General features: G+C 39.1%; 1 protein-coding gene across 5 annotated transcripts in view; it reads left to right on the top strand.

Moving 5' to 3' along the window:
* The window catches only part of LCLAT1 (lysocardiolipin acyltransferase 1), a 117,039-nt gene that overhangs the window by 26,828 nt on the left and 72,170 nt on the right, over positions 1 to 18,041 (top strand). For 3 of the 5 annotated variants that reach the window (XM_055725573.1, XM_055725571.1, XM_055725572.1), the window contains 2 exons: positions 13,611 to 13,779; positions 17,190 to 17,388. In XM_055725573.1, coding sequence (XP_055581548.1) covers positions 13,615 to 13,779; positions 17,190 to 17,388 — 364 coding nt within the window. In that variant the 5' untranslated portion in view covers positions 13,611 to 13,614. Of the gene's footprint in view, positions 1 to 13,610; positions 13,780 to 15,134; positions 15,214 to 17,189; positions 17,389 to 18,041 lie in introns of those variants that run through there. The other 2 variants (XM_027797914.2, XM_055725575.1) reach the window with 2 other exon arrangements.

The raw sequence follows: 18,041 nt of genomic DNA, 5'->3' as shown, positions 1-18,041 counted from the left end.
TAATAAATCTTAGGGGTTGTTGAAAACTCTGTGCTCAGCAGGAATCCGTGTTTCCTCAAGTTGTTTTCAAATTTTCTCCTTACGGCATTTTTGAAAAATTTTTTTTACAAACTTTACCTCTCCTTCAGTAAGTTAGACAAGGATTCTTGGGAAAGATGGGTGATGGAAAACTCAGGCTCATATACGTGTGAGTCAGTACATTAATCATCTGCATTGTAATTGGCTTCAAATTATTTTTTGTTAGAAGGCATGTTGTTTTGCCTTGCTTAGCTGTAATACTGGGCTTTCCAATGGCTCTGGGCTTTCCCTTTGACATAGTATGTTCCTGTATTTCCACTGCTGCGTTGTTTTGGTTCTTCCTGTCCTTTCTCTCTGGCTGTTAATCTGCAACAACAGCAGGAGCAGGTGAAAATTATTTGTGTGAGAAGAAAATTTTGAGTTGTTAAGCTATTTTATGTAAAAATAAAACCTGTATGTTTCAGCCTTGAGAAATTATGGGCTTAAGTTATTCATGCTAATCCAAGTATATAACTGATACTGTAACAGCCTGTGATTTTTCTCACAGCACATTTATAGATACTGTAGTAGAAGTTGTAAACATTTATCTTCTATTTAAACTATGAAAAATGTATTATTACTCTTCAAATAAAAAATACAATTCTCCATGCGTTTTTGCAGAGAGCTTTTAAGGCCATCTATGTGTTAAGAGCTGCCCTCATGGGAAGACAGTGCTCTTGCATAAATTCGGATCAAAGTACGTACAAGAAGTTTTATTTAGTGTTAAGAGTGGAAGCACTCCAAAGAAGTGTCCAAATATGTTCCCCTGTGAAAATAAAAATTAGGAGTTTTTAACTGAACAATCACAGTTAACTTTTTTGGAGGTGTTACTGCCTCGGTCATTGCTCAAGATGGACTTGCCGAGGGGAGAAGTCAGAACCCTGAGCGGCAGGGCTCCTGCCTTGCTTGTCACTGGGGCTCTGATCTTAGTACCATTGTGGAGAATTAAAGACTGTGCTTCGTATGAGTTAAGATACGTAGGAGTGAGTACTTCCCAATTAGTTGCCTCCACCAGAATAGAAATCCACATACTATTCATTCTGCCCGTGAGCCTGGAAGACATCCCTGTATGTCTTCTTCATGCTTCTGGGAAAGATGGCAAGTTGACCCAGCTGCTAGTTAATTCACAACATTTTACTAAAGTATTGGAACAATTTTACTGTCCCTTGTTTAAGGTCTCATAACTATAGTTTCTCTAAACATTTTCCATGCTTTTGTTAGTATTTATTTACGCTAGCACAAATGAATAGCTTGAATAGGCTCCAAGCGACACTCTGTAATAACCAGGTTTTCAATCCTTGTGTTGCATTGTTTGCCATCGCTACACTTGCTCTTGTTTATCAAGCTGTTTGCTTGATGGGTCATGCTGGCAACAAAAACACTGCAGAGCTGAACATCTCCCTATCGGGTAAGATAGCTGTCTGTTCCATGCCCAGGTGAGAAGTGTCACTTAGGCTTGGCACATAAGAGTATTTCACAGTCAAGGCTGTTATTTTTTTAATGCTGGTGCTTCTGTGTTCAACTTTGTGGCTGTGCTTGTGATGTTTTTTCTTAACTTCAGCATGCCTTGTAGTCATGCCAGAAAAAGACTTAATTTTCTTGAGGCTGTACTGTTTGGCTGCAAAGTGTCCCAGGCTGTATTGTTTTAATGCAAAGTGTCCTAGTATGTAAAGATACGCTGTGCTTTGGTTATTTGGGAGTACTGAGAGTTTCAGCAGTATGTTTACTTTTGTAAGACATGGGGAGAAACCTCAAACTGATGAGGAAGAGAGAGAAATGAAATGTCATAAGCACCTGTTTTTGATGAGTCCATGTTTTATAATTTCCCCAATAAAGATATCACTTCCACTTGCCGTGAACTCATTAAAGGTGTTTCAAGAGCTGTGATGTACATGCTTTCTCACATACATCCTTAGCCAATTGTCCAGGTACTTCACTTACGAGCATATTTCATGGCTTGAAGATGAGCTCTTCTAGCTTATCTTTCTGTGGTATTAGTATGCTAATAAGAAATAGCAGTTTCTTTCCAGGAATTCTGTGGTTTTGTATAATCTTTTTCCTGAAAGGTCAGGGCACTTAGTAAAAGGGGGAATATGCCAGGGTGTGTTCGTACTTGGAAATGAGAACTCTAGATCACCTTGGAAGTAAAATTCTTGTAGTTAGAGAGGGGGGGGGAAAGGGCAAAAAAAAAATATCCTTATAATGAATTGCTAGAATTCAATGAATTAAATCTGTCTGGCCCTAAAGAATAGTCTAGATACAACTGATATTAAACAAGTTCCATGACTACTGAAAACTGCTATGAGAAGATTTCTGATTTCGTTATTTCTGGTAGCTTGCTCTGCACAGCTGAATCTGGATAACGTTCTCCTTTGTTGGATATGATTTACCTAGTGCAAAGACTGAGTCATTGCGTTTCCTCTTCGATTCCTTTGTTGTTGTTACTCTTTTAAGGGTGAGAGGGGATACCAGTAAGTAACGTTCTCTAGACTGCCTTGTCACCTGTCTCCTTTATTCTTCAACATGATAGTTTTAGTGTAGGTTAGGGTATTCTATATCTTCTGGCCTCTCATCCTTGAGGTATAAGCAGCGTAGTTTCCTTAACTATCCAAACAATTTTTTGCTTCAGTGATCAGTTTGTTGTTCTGTCTTTTTGTTCCTTTCTGCTATCACTTTGCAGATTTTAAGGCAGTTTTGTAGCAACATAGTGGTACTGAATCTGAGACTGGAAGTGGTCAGTTGGTCTATAACAGTGCCTGTAAAATAGCTCTTGTGATGCTTTCCTTCTTGCCTCCCCATTTTTTCCTAATAGCTCTTGTTAAGCTAGAGCATCGCTCACAACTGTAAAATCTAGTAGTCCCTGAATAGCTGTAATGGGTTATTTCCCTGACTGGGTCACTTGCTGTTCTGTAATTATTTCATGGATACTTTATTCTTGGATTGCCTAGCATCTATGTGTCTGCCACAGCACGTCTATTTAATGAATCTGCAACTGCCAAATGCATTTGCAGCTGACTTCAAACTCATTCTTACTGTAACATTGACTTGGTTCTTGTGATGGGAAATACAACACTTATTAAATCACTTTAAATTCTTTTTTATAAGCTCCTTTTAGTTCTGGCAAACTTTATTAAAAACTGAGACTCTGTTTCAAATGAGCTACAATTTAAAATAATACAAAGCTAAAAATCTAAAAATCTTAGTCTTAGATGTTGCTTTTTTCCATTTGTCTTCTGGCAGCTTAGGCAAGTATTGCCTAAGTGCTGGCAGATAACGTCCCTGGTTGCTTCAACATTTAATTATTTAGCTTCTTATACTGTTGATTTGTTATAGGCTAAAATGATCATGCTAAATGTTCGTGCAAAACATTGTTATTCATTTGTCGGTAGCACTGGGTCCTTTGCATCTAAATGCAAAACTCTTTACAAGAATCAAGTGTCGCTTATGCCTTCCTCTGTGTTTGAGGGACCAAAGCCATTCAGCTTTAACAAGAAACATGAGTTGCTTTATTATACTATATTGCTAAAAGCTTTTCTGGCTTTGAGAACACTTAAGTTTGAAGAAAAATGTTGTGTGTTTTATAGAATCAGATTCAGTAGCCCTGGAACCAGAAGCAACGTATCTGCATCAGCCTGTTGCTTTGCATGGGCTGAGAATCCCTGCTGAGACACGAAGCTTTATTAGTTCAAGTACAGATCATCTAACTCAGCTGTGCATCTTCTCAGGCAAGGCTTGCATCTATGCACAGCACCATCCAGATGGGTGAAGGCAGTGTTTATACTGTGAAAATGCAGGGCTCTGTCAGAAATAGCTTTGCAGACCTGGATCGACTTAAAGCCCTGAGGATGATGACCCTTTGGAGTTCTGTCAGGAGAGAGGTTTCCCTTTGTAGCTGGTGGAAAGAATTACAGAGCTGAAGATGGGGTTAAAGCTACAGTTCTTAACACTGGTTTGTAACGTAATCTTAGAAATATCCAGATATGCTGTTGACTGATCCTACTGGTAAGCTGTGCAAAAGAGATTTGAAGACTGTTCTCTAGAAGGCTCCGAAAAGCACAGCAAAACTTCATCTCTTTCTGTAAGGTCTTGGAACAGAAATAGTAGTAGAGGGGCGGTCATTTGGCAATGTGTGTTTTTTGGCTGTATTGCTTTAGGTTCCATCTTCACCAAAACATAACAGGTTGAGAACAGGATTTCATGTCCAGAAATGGAACAAATGCAAATAAACTGTTTCTTCTTCTTCTACTGGGAATGAAACATATGTAAATTTTCTGCAGAACTACTGCATTTTTCTTCTTTTGCTTTGAAGCCTGCCAGGTAACCAATCTATTGTTTCCACTATGCTTACCTCGGAAAGCAGCCAGCCTGTAAGCATAACTCACTAGAAAACCATTTATGTGGCTTTTAAAGTTGTTACAAATGTGATTATTTGCTGATGTGTAGGTATGCTTCTAGAGTGCTGTGTATTCCTGATACAAAGGCAGCCCTGCAAAATTTCAAGTTCTCTAAAGTATGGCATTTTCCAATTAAGTGGCTAGAAAATTTTTAATGTTATTTGCAAATGTTGTGCTTTTTTCTTTGATATTTGTCTTGGAAATATATTTTAAAAGCCTGAGGCAGTTGCACAGACTCAAAGGCTTGGCAGAGTTATATGCCATTTATAACAGCAATTTATCTATCATTATTAAAAAAAAGTGACATACGTTTGTCTGTAGGCACTGTTCTCTATTTCTCATGTAAGTACTGTTTAGCCAGAATGACTTACATGGTAGGGAAATGAAGATAAGTCTCAAGTTTTTCTTTTCAGTCCTTTAAAAATTTGGAGAGTCGATAAAATCCATAATCTGATCTTGCAGTTGATTGAGGTGGAGACTCACTGGCTTCAGTAAGTTTGCTGTTGGGATTTTTAGCATGGGGCCTGCTAAAGTTTTATAGCATGTAAAGTGCTACTGAGAAAAGGAATAAAGTAGTTCAGCAATTTTCATTGTTTTACAGATCATGGCTGTCATGGTATAAAAGAAACAAAACCCCCAAAGCCATGCTGTAATACTACCCATCCAGAATCAAATTCATTTGTAGCATACATTATAAATGGAAAAGGAGGAATTATTTGCCTTAATATGTTATGTTCTAGAACTGAGAGAGGCTTTTGTAAAGGTTGGTCACAAATACAAAGCTTTCACTGAAACTTTCTCCAGGTTGGGTACCGTGCTTTAGACCTCTGAAAGTCTGCTTTTACATCCCCCGTTTTCTTCTCATAATCACGTTCTTTGGAATAACATGAGAGCGTAAGTTTTCTGTCATGCTCTTACTATCCTGGTGATGGTTGGTGGTTTTCATAGCTTGTTGAACAGGGTGTTTGAATTTTGTTCATATGTGTCTCCTGTATTTCTCTTGACTTTGTTAACCTGATGGGAAAATTCTGTCTTGATGAGGGTAGAAAAGCCATTAGGAGTTTCGCTACACAGAATGTATCCTTACACAGAAGAGAGGTGTGAGTTACTGTTCTGTACATAGGCTGAGAAAAGAGTTTAGCTTGGAAATTGTGAACACAGCAAAGTTTTAAGAACCTTGGAAACTGAACATTTCTTTAAATCATGCATTTGTGATCTGTTGCATGCGGTGCATATTGGTAACTTGAAAAGCTTTCACGACTCTTGGGGAGTGATTTTGGTTCAGTGCCAGTGGCAGAGATTTTAGGATACTGCACTGAACACTCAGCTAGTTTTGTCTTGGAGTAACTGATCTTCAGCACGAAGTCCTTGATTTCTGCTACCCAGCAGAGGATTTTATTGTGAAATAGGTACTTCTGAAATCATAAATGCCACCCCGCCTGCCAAGAATAGCAGTGAACTGAAGTGCTGGGGTGCTTTTTTGGGGGGGCGAGAGAATAATTGATCTGTTGGTTTGTTTGTAACATCTCCAATTACAAAGTGGAACTTTCTATCAGTTTTTCATCATTTTCACTTGGATTTGTTATTTAAGTTGGTCAGCTGTTGTAGACTTAAAACCAGAGGACTTAGATTTGCCAGTTGTTGACCACAAGTAGCTTCTTTTTGTAAAGTAGACTGGGCTTGGAGCTGACTTGCAAGTTTTACATAATGTACCTAATAAAACTCCAAAACTGACCCCTGCTCCATGTTTCTTGCAAGGTTATGTGTGTGTTTGGTTTTTTTCTGGTTTTTTTTTTTTTTGGTTTGTTTGTTTTTTTTTTTTTTTCTCAGTTATTTAAAGATAGGGGATGGGGGGAATACAACAGCTGTTCTTCATCTGTCAAACCTATTTTTGAGGACTTGTCAGCCAGGGCACTCTTTTTGTATTGGTTGCTGTTTAATACAGGCTTGAGGGATAGCACAGAGAACAACTATGTGCATGGAAAGGCATGAAGTAATTAAAAATTACTTGTATCTGTGCAACATGCATAGTAAAAATTGAGGTAGCTTTTGGTAGAAAAAGCTCTTGTGCAGTTCTTCCTAGAGCAGCTCAAATTTGTCAGTTTATCTAGATTTTCTGAATATTGTAAGGAATGAGAGCAAGCTACTTTTCCATAAATCATTCTTTTTTTTTTTTTCGGGAAGCAGCTGTAGCTGTTGCTTGATACCCTCTTACAAATTACTTGACATACCTTAGCTCATGCTCTCATTCAAGCGTTATTGGTCTAATGGTTGTCTGGAGCAACAGTGGAAAGAGTACAGGTAAACAAGAGTGAAAAAGCATCAGACTGATTTGATGCCTATACACTGACTGAATTATCTGCTTACAGTATCTAAAGGTTGTATTGCAAAGAATCTCAGCCAGGTTTTTTTGCATTTGGAAAGACACAATTACTTGGAAGAGCAAATTAAAAATTCTATTAATTTTTTTATTGAATTACAATAGTCAGATTAAGTCTTTGCAAATGAAAGAGATAATAAATTGTAAGATGCAGCAATAATCATATTTTATTGGTAATATTTACGGAAATTACTCATTAAGTATTGCACTTTTTGTGCATGTGTAAGGTAATACCTGCTATACTATTAAAGAGGGTCACGGATGTGGTTTGTGATGATAATTATCTTTTATTACCCTATCCTATATTATGATACACATGTTAACCCTCTTAAATTTCATTTAAAAAAAATCTCATTTTTTAAATGCAAGAATTGACTGTTGAAACTACTTCCCTTTTGTTCAAGTGCCTGCTTCTTCACATTTTTTTTCTATAAGTGATCTGTGTTGTATTTGTGTGTTCCTTAAAATACTGAAGTGCCCGAGAGAAGGATCAGAAATAAAATGTAGTTTCATAAAGAGGTCTCTGGAGACTGATGGAGCTTCTTGCCTGTATCATGTGGGCTACTGATTAGAGTGAATATCTGTGCAAATTAATAATTCAGCTTCTTCCTGTCTTTGCTTCCCATATAACCTCTGCTATTTCTGCAGTTCTTTTAACTGAGGCACAAATGAAATGTTACATGGCCACAGAGATGGGGTGAGTTGTAGATCTGGAAATACAATTGAGTCATTCTACAAAAGCTCGCTGTAAGCAATTTTCTTTTTAAAATATGGTACTACATAGAAACTAGTTTCTTGCTCTTGAGTGCAAGAATTGGTAAAAATTTCCTTTGTAATGTTGTTATGGGGGAAAAAAACCCAAACCACTCATAAAATACTCCCAACAGAAAAGCCTGGTGATTTGTTGGACTTGAAACATTCTGCTAGCATGTGTCATTTCCACTGGTCTGCCTGGCTGACGCCTTGTCATTTGGCCACCTGCTCGGTGGCTGCTGAGAGCCCTGCATTATGTGCCTTGCAAGCCAGGAAGGATTGTCCAGCTGCTTGCTCTCCTGTCTAGATGATTTTGTTTAGTAACCTTAAAAACTAGTGAACAAGTAAAAGTTTGAGTCATTCGTTTGATGGCTTGTTTGATGGACACCTGGGAAGCTGGCAATTTTGTTTCCCTCTTGCCCATCTACTTGAAGTCCAATTCACCCAGATGAAAGGTGTTAAAAATCGTTGTGAGAATTGCAACTGTGCTTCTGACTTGGAAATTATGTTTCAGAATGCAAAATTGAATATGGGTGCTGGAACTTCCAGCTCACCTCTTCCATTTGCCGTGCTTAGAGGAAATGCAGAACTCAATTAAGTCGGTTCCCGGTTAACTGCTGGCTTTCTTTGCAGAACTCTAAGAGAAAAGGTATCATTGGCTGTCTGTGTCAGTTTCTGCTTGATTTTAATTGAAGATAATGTTTACCTTTTCTACTGGTAATTGACTGAAAGAAGAATTAAACCCAGTGCCTAGTATTCCCTGTTCAGTTCTTGAAGACTAATGAACAGTTTTATTGTGCATGCTGATTGAATGGAAACATACTGACCGGCAATAATACAATGTTGTTTTATTGGCACTAATGAGCATTTCTTTATTTTTTCAGTAGTGTAATAAAACCTGATTTGCTGACTGCATAATACCAAGTGCTTAAAAGACTCTAGTTATCAGGCAGCTGCCTTTGTTTGTCAGGTAGTATTGCTTAATTCCTGAACCTGGAAGATGAATTAACCTGTTTGTACAAGACCTTTGAATTAGCCAGGAACTGTTAAGGAAACATGAAGCATGTGGTGAGTCTTGACTACTGTGAAATTTCTAGACCTTTAATTTTAGAAACTTAGGAAAAAAAAAAAAAAGAAACTTTTTGTTTCTTACCAGATAAACTGATTTTGCATCCTTTGCCCACTTATAAGCCATAGAAGCAGTTGTGAGGAAAAGCTAGTTTTGTTGTAGAGAACAGGCTGTGGAAAACCTTTTGAAATAGTCATCCTAACAAGCTGTGGTTTGTCTGTCATTCCAGCTACATCTTGCATAAAAGCAAGTAGATAAGCGAAACAAGACAAAATCTGATCACAAGCCTCTGTTTTATGTTATTATGCAAACACTATGTTTGCAAAGAATATTGAACTATTTTCAAGTAAATATTTTAACAAAGATGAAGTTTACCAAAATGCCACTGTTTTGGAAAGTAATTTGTGCCATTGTAGCCAAGAATTTTTAAAACTTAAGTGTAAAACATAAATTATATTTTAAGAATTACTGTTTCCCGTTACCTGGAGACAGAGCATGTTTTCCTTCTGCTATGGCAACGAGAACATGTGAAGTACAGTCCCTCAATAACTTGGAGTTCTGCCACAAAATAGATGAAGAACTACCCAGTATGAGGGTGCTGTCTTTCTCACGGTTTGCAACTTTCAGCCTGGATCTTATGATTTTGACTCTCACCCCACAGCTCTGACCCACACAGCAAATGGAAAGTGGCTTTAAGATGCATAAAGGTTGTAATAATACATGTAAAATCTAGTGTTGAGGGCGATTGCTGCATAAGAAAGAGATGGTTGTCAGCAGCAGTGAGGAAATACTTTGTACTTTGAAAATGCTTGGGGTCTGTTATTCAGACCTTCTGTTGAATCCTGTAATTCATTTCTTGGGTGTCTCATCTCTTACATGAATCAGCTCCAGTTTTCTTTGTTTTGAGATTTTTCACATTTATTTTTGACCATTTTACAAGTCCTCATTAAGTACTCCTTTCCCTTTGAGATTGTTTGGGGTTTTTATTTTTAATTGTCTTTTGAAGTTGCAGGCAGGTATTTTGCATTGTAGCTGTTACTTCTCTTGTTGAATGCCTGTCTTTGATGGGGGATGGCTGATAGACATGTAAAGAAACTTCGTTCCTAAGCTGGGTGGTTAAGGGGCTGAGAGACGTAGAAGGATGTTCCCAGTTGTCTTCGGTAGTGGGTGTCTGGGAATTCCCCAGGTGACCAACACCGTGGTAAACTGCATGCAACAGCCCTGGGAGTGCCAGTACAAGTGGACAGCAGCGTGCAGAGCCTGGCGGGGCAGGACTCGAGAGCTGATCCCGTGTGCCAGCCATGCAGCCTTCGGCATTACGGCTTTCCTTTTCAGCAGCGTGGATGGCCGCTTGGATGGAGCCTGCTGCGCTTCACCTGCCCAAATGATCTGGTATGGCGAGGGGGAGAACAGGGTGTTGCTGCATCAGGATGGGAGATGTGGGATGCAGGGCTGGGAGAGGGGTGGCTGTTGGGAAGGGGAAAAAAACCCAAAAAGCTGAGCAAAGACGAGCAAAGAGATCGTTAGGCAAGTTGCAGCACTGTGTGAGCACAGCTGTCCTGCTTCAGAGCTAGGGCAATTGCCAAACCCTGCCGAAGCTTTAGTAGAACACAAGGTTGTGACTAATTATCTCATCTGACCAGAGCTGGCTGTGTACGCTTTACAAGCCTGGGCAGTGTCCTCCCAGGTGAGGAGGTGCTGGGACCGCTTGGGTCTGAGAGGGCACGTGGCTCCAGCAGCGCAGCTGGTCTGGCCGGTGTGCTGGACCCAGGCTGGGGCTGCAGCCTCCTCCTAGCCCTGCCTGCACCACAGGGCACGTGGGCTTGGCAGCCCAGGCACCCAGCAGCTTCTGTGGGGAGCATCCATCCATCCTTGACTGCTGGCTAGAGTGAGAGTATGCAAATGTTTCTCAACTGACATGTATGGGCAGATGCATCTTAAATCATGTAATCTCTTGACCAGGCTGTAACTCCACCCACAAATGAAAACAAATGGGTCCAGTGTGTTTCACCTTGTTACTACAAAGAGCTTGCTGAGCACTGTTCGCAGGCGGCCAGCTGGATGGTTATTCTCTGCTGTGAGTTCTTCACCTTATCACAGGTTTTTATTTTGCAGTTTTGCTCAAACCCATTAAGAGGGAGTTGGTTTTCTGTTTTCCTACCTGTTTGCGTGGTATGTGCTTTTATCGTGGTGGAGGTAATTCAGACCTAAAACCTATCCATTATTCTAGATAAATACATGTGTACGTATGTAAAGATATAATGCATTATATATAAGCAATAAGCAAAATATGGTATGTATCACACTTAAGAAACGTGGCTGGAAGAGAAATAAATGACATCAACTGAAAACACACATGGTATCTTTTGTGTCTAGAAATAAATGCCACAGTGTTCAACCCAGTGGAATGCAGTATAACATATGTCTATACTGTAATGTTGAAGAAGATACTGCTGAGGTAGAGATTGAAGAAGAGAAACTTCAGAACTTCCCCAGGTCTTTTCCATAGCTTAGATACTTTCATCTAAAAAAAAAAAGTTCACAAGACAGTCTTTCACATAAAATACACAAAAAAAATTTAATTTCTTAAACGTTTTCCTCTGTGCTATAATTCGAGGGAAGGACCAGTGTGAACTGTGAAAAGCTTGACCTGTAGATAACTGACCTACATTGCTTTCCTAAGAGTAGGAGGATGACAGAGCGAGGTCTTCTCCCATGAATGCTGTGGTTACCTGTGTGCAGTAGTCAAGGATATGGAAGCGGAACGTGCACCTTGGTGTTGTCTGGCAGCCACCTGGAGCCAGGGTGTCTGGCTGGTGGCCGTCATTGCATCTGACTAATGACAAGTGGCTCTCAGCAGCCTCACAGAGGACCAGAGCAGCTGGCTGAAGCTAAAAAACCTCATGTTTTGTGTCTGCTAGTGTGTTTTACCTGTCTGAAAGCTGTCCCTAGATGTTTCCAGTTGTTTTGTTGTGTGTGTTCCTCAAAAAATGCTTGATTAGCTCAAGCACATTGAATTTTAATTCTGTCTGCTGCCTTTTGCACTAGATGTCAAGACTTGACACCTCAGCAGAAGGCCTTATCTTCTAGTCTGCTGCATGTAGTGCTTTGCTTCCCCCTCCTTCCCCTTCTGTTGTTTCTATCCTTCTCTGTTTCTTTTTTTTTTTTTTTTTTTTCTTTTGTGCTCTCCTACCTTTATTTTGGACTTTCCCCACATGGGTTTGCAGTAATAAATACAAGGAGGCAGTTGGTGTGTTGTTTCTTCAGTGCAGTGCTCTTCAGAGTTCCTTGATATGTCAAAATTGATGTATCTTAGTGCATGCATATGTGGACAGCTGGCTCTTTAGTTCCTGCTTTTGGCAGGAGAGAGAGGGCTTTGTACTCCAGGATGTAAATGATGTGTATTTGTCTGAATTAAAATTTCATTGTGTTAAAACCTTTCTGATACAGCTATCAGCAAACACTTGTATTTAATGTTACTTTTTTTGCTGTGCTGCAGAAGTTGGGCTAAGTACAGCTTCCTATATCCTTCTTACATTAACACATTTCCATAGCCTCTTCTCTTGGCCTTCCTCCAAATATGTACGGTTTAGGAAATTGTTTAAACCTAAAAGTATCCCAAAATAGGGCTACTTTTTTTTTTTTTGTTACTTGTCAGCATGAAGTAGCAGAGTCAAGTTCATGTGCTAGCACCACTAGTGTTGCCATTTCTTGACTTTCAAATACTTTGCTGTGCAAACATTATTGCTATGGATGTTGCACAAAACATGCCTGAGATAAATCGTGTATGTTACAGTACACAAGGCCTAATGGATTACTTTTCCATTGCTCATTTTAAAATTAAAAACACCAGCTTCCTGTTTTTCTTGTCCTGAAGTTCTGTCTATCTGAGCTCTTACAATTTCTAAAATAGCCTGTCAAAAAAAGGAATTCAGTAAAGTGACTGAAAAGTGACTTCTACTTAACCTTTGATTTTATAAACAATTGGTTGAGTCCTAAATAGATGAAAACAGCCTATTTTTAGGCCCTAATTTAGAGAATTGATATTTCCACATTTGCTTTGTCATAGCTGGTAGTAGTTGCTAAATTGTGAAAGCTTGTAGCTATTACAAATGCTTTGGAGGACTGCTGAGTGTTCTGCTGTAATGCATTAAGAAGGTTTGTGTACTGTACATTTCAATTTATAATAAGGAACTCAACCTGATAGCACAGACGTTGAGATATTTCAAGTCTAGACTATGTCTTAAAAACCAAAGGCTGTTGCTTTTTGGTGGAGTAGGTTGGAAAATAACTGATAAGGACAGTTGAAGTACAGCAGACTTCAAAAAGTCACAAAATCTCTAAGCCAGGGTGAGTCGGGATGTTTCAGCTGCTGCTTCCCAGCCCTGCTGTGATGAAAAGGGAACTGCTGTTTGAAATGGCTGATCAGGCTTGCGTGGTTTCTGAAGGAGGTTGCACGTAGACCCTTGTTAGCTGGAGAAGATGAGTTTCTGCAACACTGTGTTTAGCAAGAAGAAACAGAAACGGAAGGTTCGCCGTCTTCAGAAAATGCTAACATTAGTACTTTGCCAATGAGAAAGATAACGGCTGAAAAGTTTAATGTAACAGTAGTTCTCTTACACAGCTCTTTTGTACCTTCGGATAATAAAAACAGCTTGCTGTTTTAGATTTTGGAATGGAAATACGTACTGTATTAAGTGGGAAAAATTATGATGTAGCTGATGCTTTTGACCCGTTTAGTATCCCAATGCTCCTTAAAAATCACTGTGTTTATAAAGTCACTTGCTTAGAGCTGCTTGTGGGATAGGACATTTTGGTTGTGTTTACTGTCATTGTGATATTAGCTATGGCAGAAAAAGAAGGAATATTACTAACTCAAACTGGACTTGTGGACTTGAAGAATTATGTAGCTGCTCTCAGTTTATCTCTCTAACATAACACCAACTTTCTTTTTCAGAGCCATGGTGTCATGGAAAGGAATATACTTTGTACTTGCACTATTCTCGGGAAGTTTTTTTGGAAGTATATTCATGCTCGGTCCTTTTCTACCTTTGATGTTTATCTCACCGGCCTGGTATCGCTGGATCACCGATTGTGTTGTGGCCACTTGGCTCACGCTGCCAGTGGTAAGTTGCAGTCTGAGCCAAGTTTTGTGTAACTGTTTGTAATCCCACGATTTAGTTTGTTCTCTGACGCTTTTGATTTACTTTTTTGTTGAAGTTTTAAATGCTTTTCTCAAAACAGACCTTAATACATTTACTATCTGTAGAGACTTTGGTTTTAGCTTGGTGTTGCATATTATATGGTGCCTCTCTACAGTCCCCCTCTTCTTCCAGTTTAATTTATATGTAATCTAAACTGTGTCTTAATTGTACTCTTGAAAAGGCCTTTTCATGACATCTCCATCCAGTGTCAGTTAGATGCCAATCAGAGAAGAGTCGATGAAGCACTAGTAAGCAGGAGGATTTTTTTACATTAGAAACTTCCTAAATGAGTCATCTTAAACTCTTCCTTTCGATTGTGCTCCAACTATCTAATTAGGAAAATTATTCACTGTCTGATACATTGTTGCTGACCTTCACTGTTCTCTTAATCCTCTTAGAATTTAGTCCTTGTAGCTGAATTAGAGATAAATGATTTCAGGTGAAAAACAAGAACTGTCCCTTGAAATTAAGTCTTCTTCACTTATAATGCATCAAATTTATAGCTATATGAGTCTGGAAATCAATAACAAAGCTCTTCCTTGAATTGTTCCTGAGGAAAGGTGGTATGAATGGGACCCGTGTCTTCATCTATTCTCTAAAAATCAAGGGACCTTGTCCCTCTAGGCCTTTAAAGGTTTGTTTAACTTTTTCTGATGCTGTATTGCTGTGCAGAAATACATATCTTGTGGCATAAACAAAGATTTATCTTTATTACATATTGAATAGTTTCTGCTTTCTCTGTTTCTGTCTTGTGTGTTTTAAAGGGGTGCCAGCTGTTTCATGTTCTAAAAATTTTGTCCTTTTCGTCATTACTAAATGCAATAAAATTAGGAGAGACAAAATAATTACCAGCAAAGGGAATAGAGGGATTGTTATTTTTTGTCGTGGTAAAATTTACCTAAGTACTGACAGGTTCACAAAGTTGACCCTTTCTCTGTTTGTCTTCCAATTTTTCTAAAATTGCAAAGTCCCCAACATGAAAAACTAGTCTTTTATTTGATTAGCTGCCTAGGCTTTATAATTCTGAGTTATTACAACTAGTTTGTGATAACCTTTGCAGTCTAGAAGTTTGATTTCAGCCCACACTGGACCTAAACCAGAATAATTTGAATATTTTTGTGGAAAGGATTCTGTCTTGTAAGGACCTTGGGGGTTTAGATTCAGGAAAGGGATCTCCAAAATTTTGAATCCACCTTTTTTGAGGCTCAGACATCACCTGCGTTAGTTTTCTGTCCTTACACTTCCTATATTCTTAATTAGGACAAGCAAGTACCTGGGTTTGAGTCTCCAAATAATAAACTAACTTTGGACCAGGTGGACTCCCAACAGGGAATCTCTCAACCTGACCTCTGTCATGTAAGAAACTTCCACCTTCCTCACTCCTCTCCACGTACTCGAAATTTCCTTTCTAGCAGAGTCAGCAGGATGGGATAGTGGAGGTGGGTCTTAACTCTTTCAGTTTAGTTTGGCTTATGCTAGCATTAGGGTTTGTATGTATGTATGAACGGGACACATGTTTATTATTATGCTTAACTGGATATTAAATATGTAATACAGTTCTTACTAAACTATCAAAAAAGGCTGCTTCTCTCTTTTCTGAAAAGAAGGTCACTGTTTACCATTTGGAGCTATGTGACCTGTTCTGCTTTTGCAGTGGTCCATAGTTATTCTTGATAACAACACCTTTTGCCAGAACTATAGTAAGCTGAGTTAATAATAGTATTAATATTTGGCATGTATAATTCTTTTCATCCTGAGATCTCAAGTCATTTGTGACTGAGAATGTATTTCCAGTTTTACAGGTGACTTAAGCTGAGAAATTTATGTTCTTTGAGGTTCTGTGGCACAGCGGTGGCAGAAAGGTGAACAGAACAGAAAGTTGTTTTACTTCCTAGAGCTCTGTTTAAATCCCCAGACTTTGCCCTTTTTCTGCATTTTTCTAAGAGAGGAATGGGGAAGAGGAGGTAAGGGGGTAATTTGAAGTGCTTCAGATTTTTTTAATGTTAAGGCCAAATGTTAAGTTTATTCCTCTCCAATGTCCAATCGTGATTTGGTAGTTTCTTTTTCTGTGCTGGGTTGGAAAGTGTCCTGCCAGTGGCCCTGACCTTAGGGCCTCAAGTCATACCTCTAGGTGATATCTGCTGTCTGCCTCTTCTGTGGGAATTTGTACCTTTCCGCTGTGTTTCCACTAGGCATTAAAGGGTTATAAGGTGCTAGCATTCGGTTATCCAGATTTTTGAATTATTTGCCTGGTCCTGGTCTGCTGCTGTAACTAACCAGCACTCCTCCATATGCTGCTTCCCTGCGTGATTTGGTAATGTCACGGGCCAGAAACCGTTTTTAATAGGCGATATGGATGTGGTGTGAACACGGCCAGAGTATGCTCGTGGGCTCTGATATACATCTATCCGAGCTGTATGTTTATGGTCCAGCTGCCCAGGTTATGACACCAGGCTCTTAAATGTCCTGTGTAGTTCTTGACTGCTTTTTTCTTCTGATAAACCACTGACCTGTGATTTATAACTTGACCCTTCAGAGCCACATACAGCAGCGGGTAAAGCAAGAAACATACTGCATAGGTCAACTTAGAGCATCACTGGCTGTTTAGGCAAAATGGAGAAAGCTGTTCGCCCAGCCTCTTGCTTGTGTCCTTCCAAGCGTGAGGCTTATTCCATCCCTTGGGATGGCACTTCATAGGTGACTGTGTGCCACCACTTGGTGGTTGATGCTTTTTTGCTAATTGTGGGGTGGAGACCCAGGCTTCACGGTGGTGCTGCAGAGCTGTACAGACCTAGGTCTGCATCCCTGTCCTGTGTTCAAGCTTCTTTGGGATTTCTCTCTCGGCTGCTCTTTCTGCCATTAGTTTCTGGCCGTTTTTGCAGGTAGAAGTCAAGCACAAATGTGTTGACCGTTTGGACTCAAGCAGAAAGCAAGACAGCTTCTGATGTCTTCCTGGCCATGGCAATAGTGAGCAACAGATTGTTTCTGCAGCCAGTTGCTCCTTAGATTACCTACCAGGTTATTATCTATACTGATTCCCTTTTATTCCTACATGATAGTATTCTGGGAAAACTGGGGAAAGGTAAGGTTAACGTTGGACTTTGACTGTAAAGAGTGCATTTTAAGAAGTGCTGTTTAATTGTTGTCCATTAAACAGCTGACTGTTGCTGTAGAAAAGCTGAATTGTTTGTTAGAAAACAGTCTCAAGTTTGCTTACCAGTGATAACGTGAGTGAATAAGTGAAATGACAGAATTAAAATTAATTTTTATTGCTAATGGACTGATGCTTTTCCTCTGGGAGTAAAGCCATAATATTGAGATATTATTTCTAGGCCTTGCTGGAAATGGTGTTTGGTGCCAAGGTGGTTGTCACTGGTGACGGATTTGTTCCTGGAGAAAGGAGTGTCATTATCATGAACCATCGCACGCGAATGGACTGGATGTTCCTGTGGAACTGCCTGCTGCGATACAGCTACCTCAGACTTGAGAAAATCTGTCTCAAATCCAGTCTCAAAAGCATTCCGGGATTTGGTAGGTCACTAAACCCTTTAATTTAAAAGGAAAATGTGTTTAAATTTTCTCCAGCACTGTTCATACCCTGTTAAACGACCTAAGTTTAAATTCTGTTTCAGTAGTTTTAAAAAAGCTTGTGTAAAATATATGGCATATTGAGTGATTAAACCATAAATCTCCCGGAGGATGCCTGGATTACATGCTTAAGCATTTCTTTTTAAAGATACTACATTTTCTTTATGCTTCTAGGTGAAAATGTCTCTGCTTTATGTACTGAAAGCATTTTTCAAAATTATGAAAAAAAAGTTTTTGACTCTTTTCGAAGTCTCTTTCAACACTTTGTTTTTGGTGCTATTTCACTCCATGTTGCAAATGTTCTCATCAAGCTTCTTTCTTCATTATCCAACTTATACTATTGAGAAGATTAAAAAAACCCTGAAAAAACAACCCTATAGGCAATTGCAAAGTTCATGGTTAGTTTTATTAACTGTAGTTTTAAACTGAACTTGGTTACACAAAATATGTTGTACAGGATTTGGAATAATCAGTATTTATAGTGATGTAGGCTGGAAATGGATCTGAGTTGCACATACTTGGAGAAATAATTTCAGATCGGCCAAAAATTGCCGCACAAATGGTTTCTGAATAAATAGACAGACTTATCTGAGATA

This window comes from Falco cherrug, chromosome 13 (assembly GCF_023634085.1).
Source record: "Falco cherrug isolate bFalChe1 chromosome 13, bFalChe1.pri, whole genome shotgun sequence".
NCBI classification, from domain to species: domain Eukaryota; kingdom Metazoa; phylum Chordata; class Aves; order Falconiformes; family Falconidae; genus Falco; species Falco cherrug.
The sequence above is the reverse complement of the archived record's forward strand: the minus strand, read 5'-3'. Positions and strand labels throughout refer to the sequence as shown.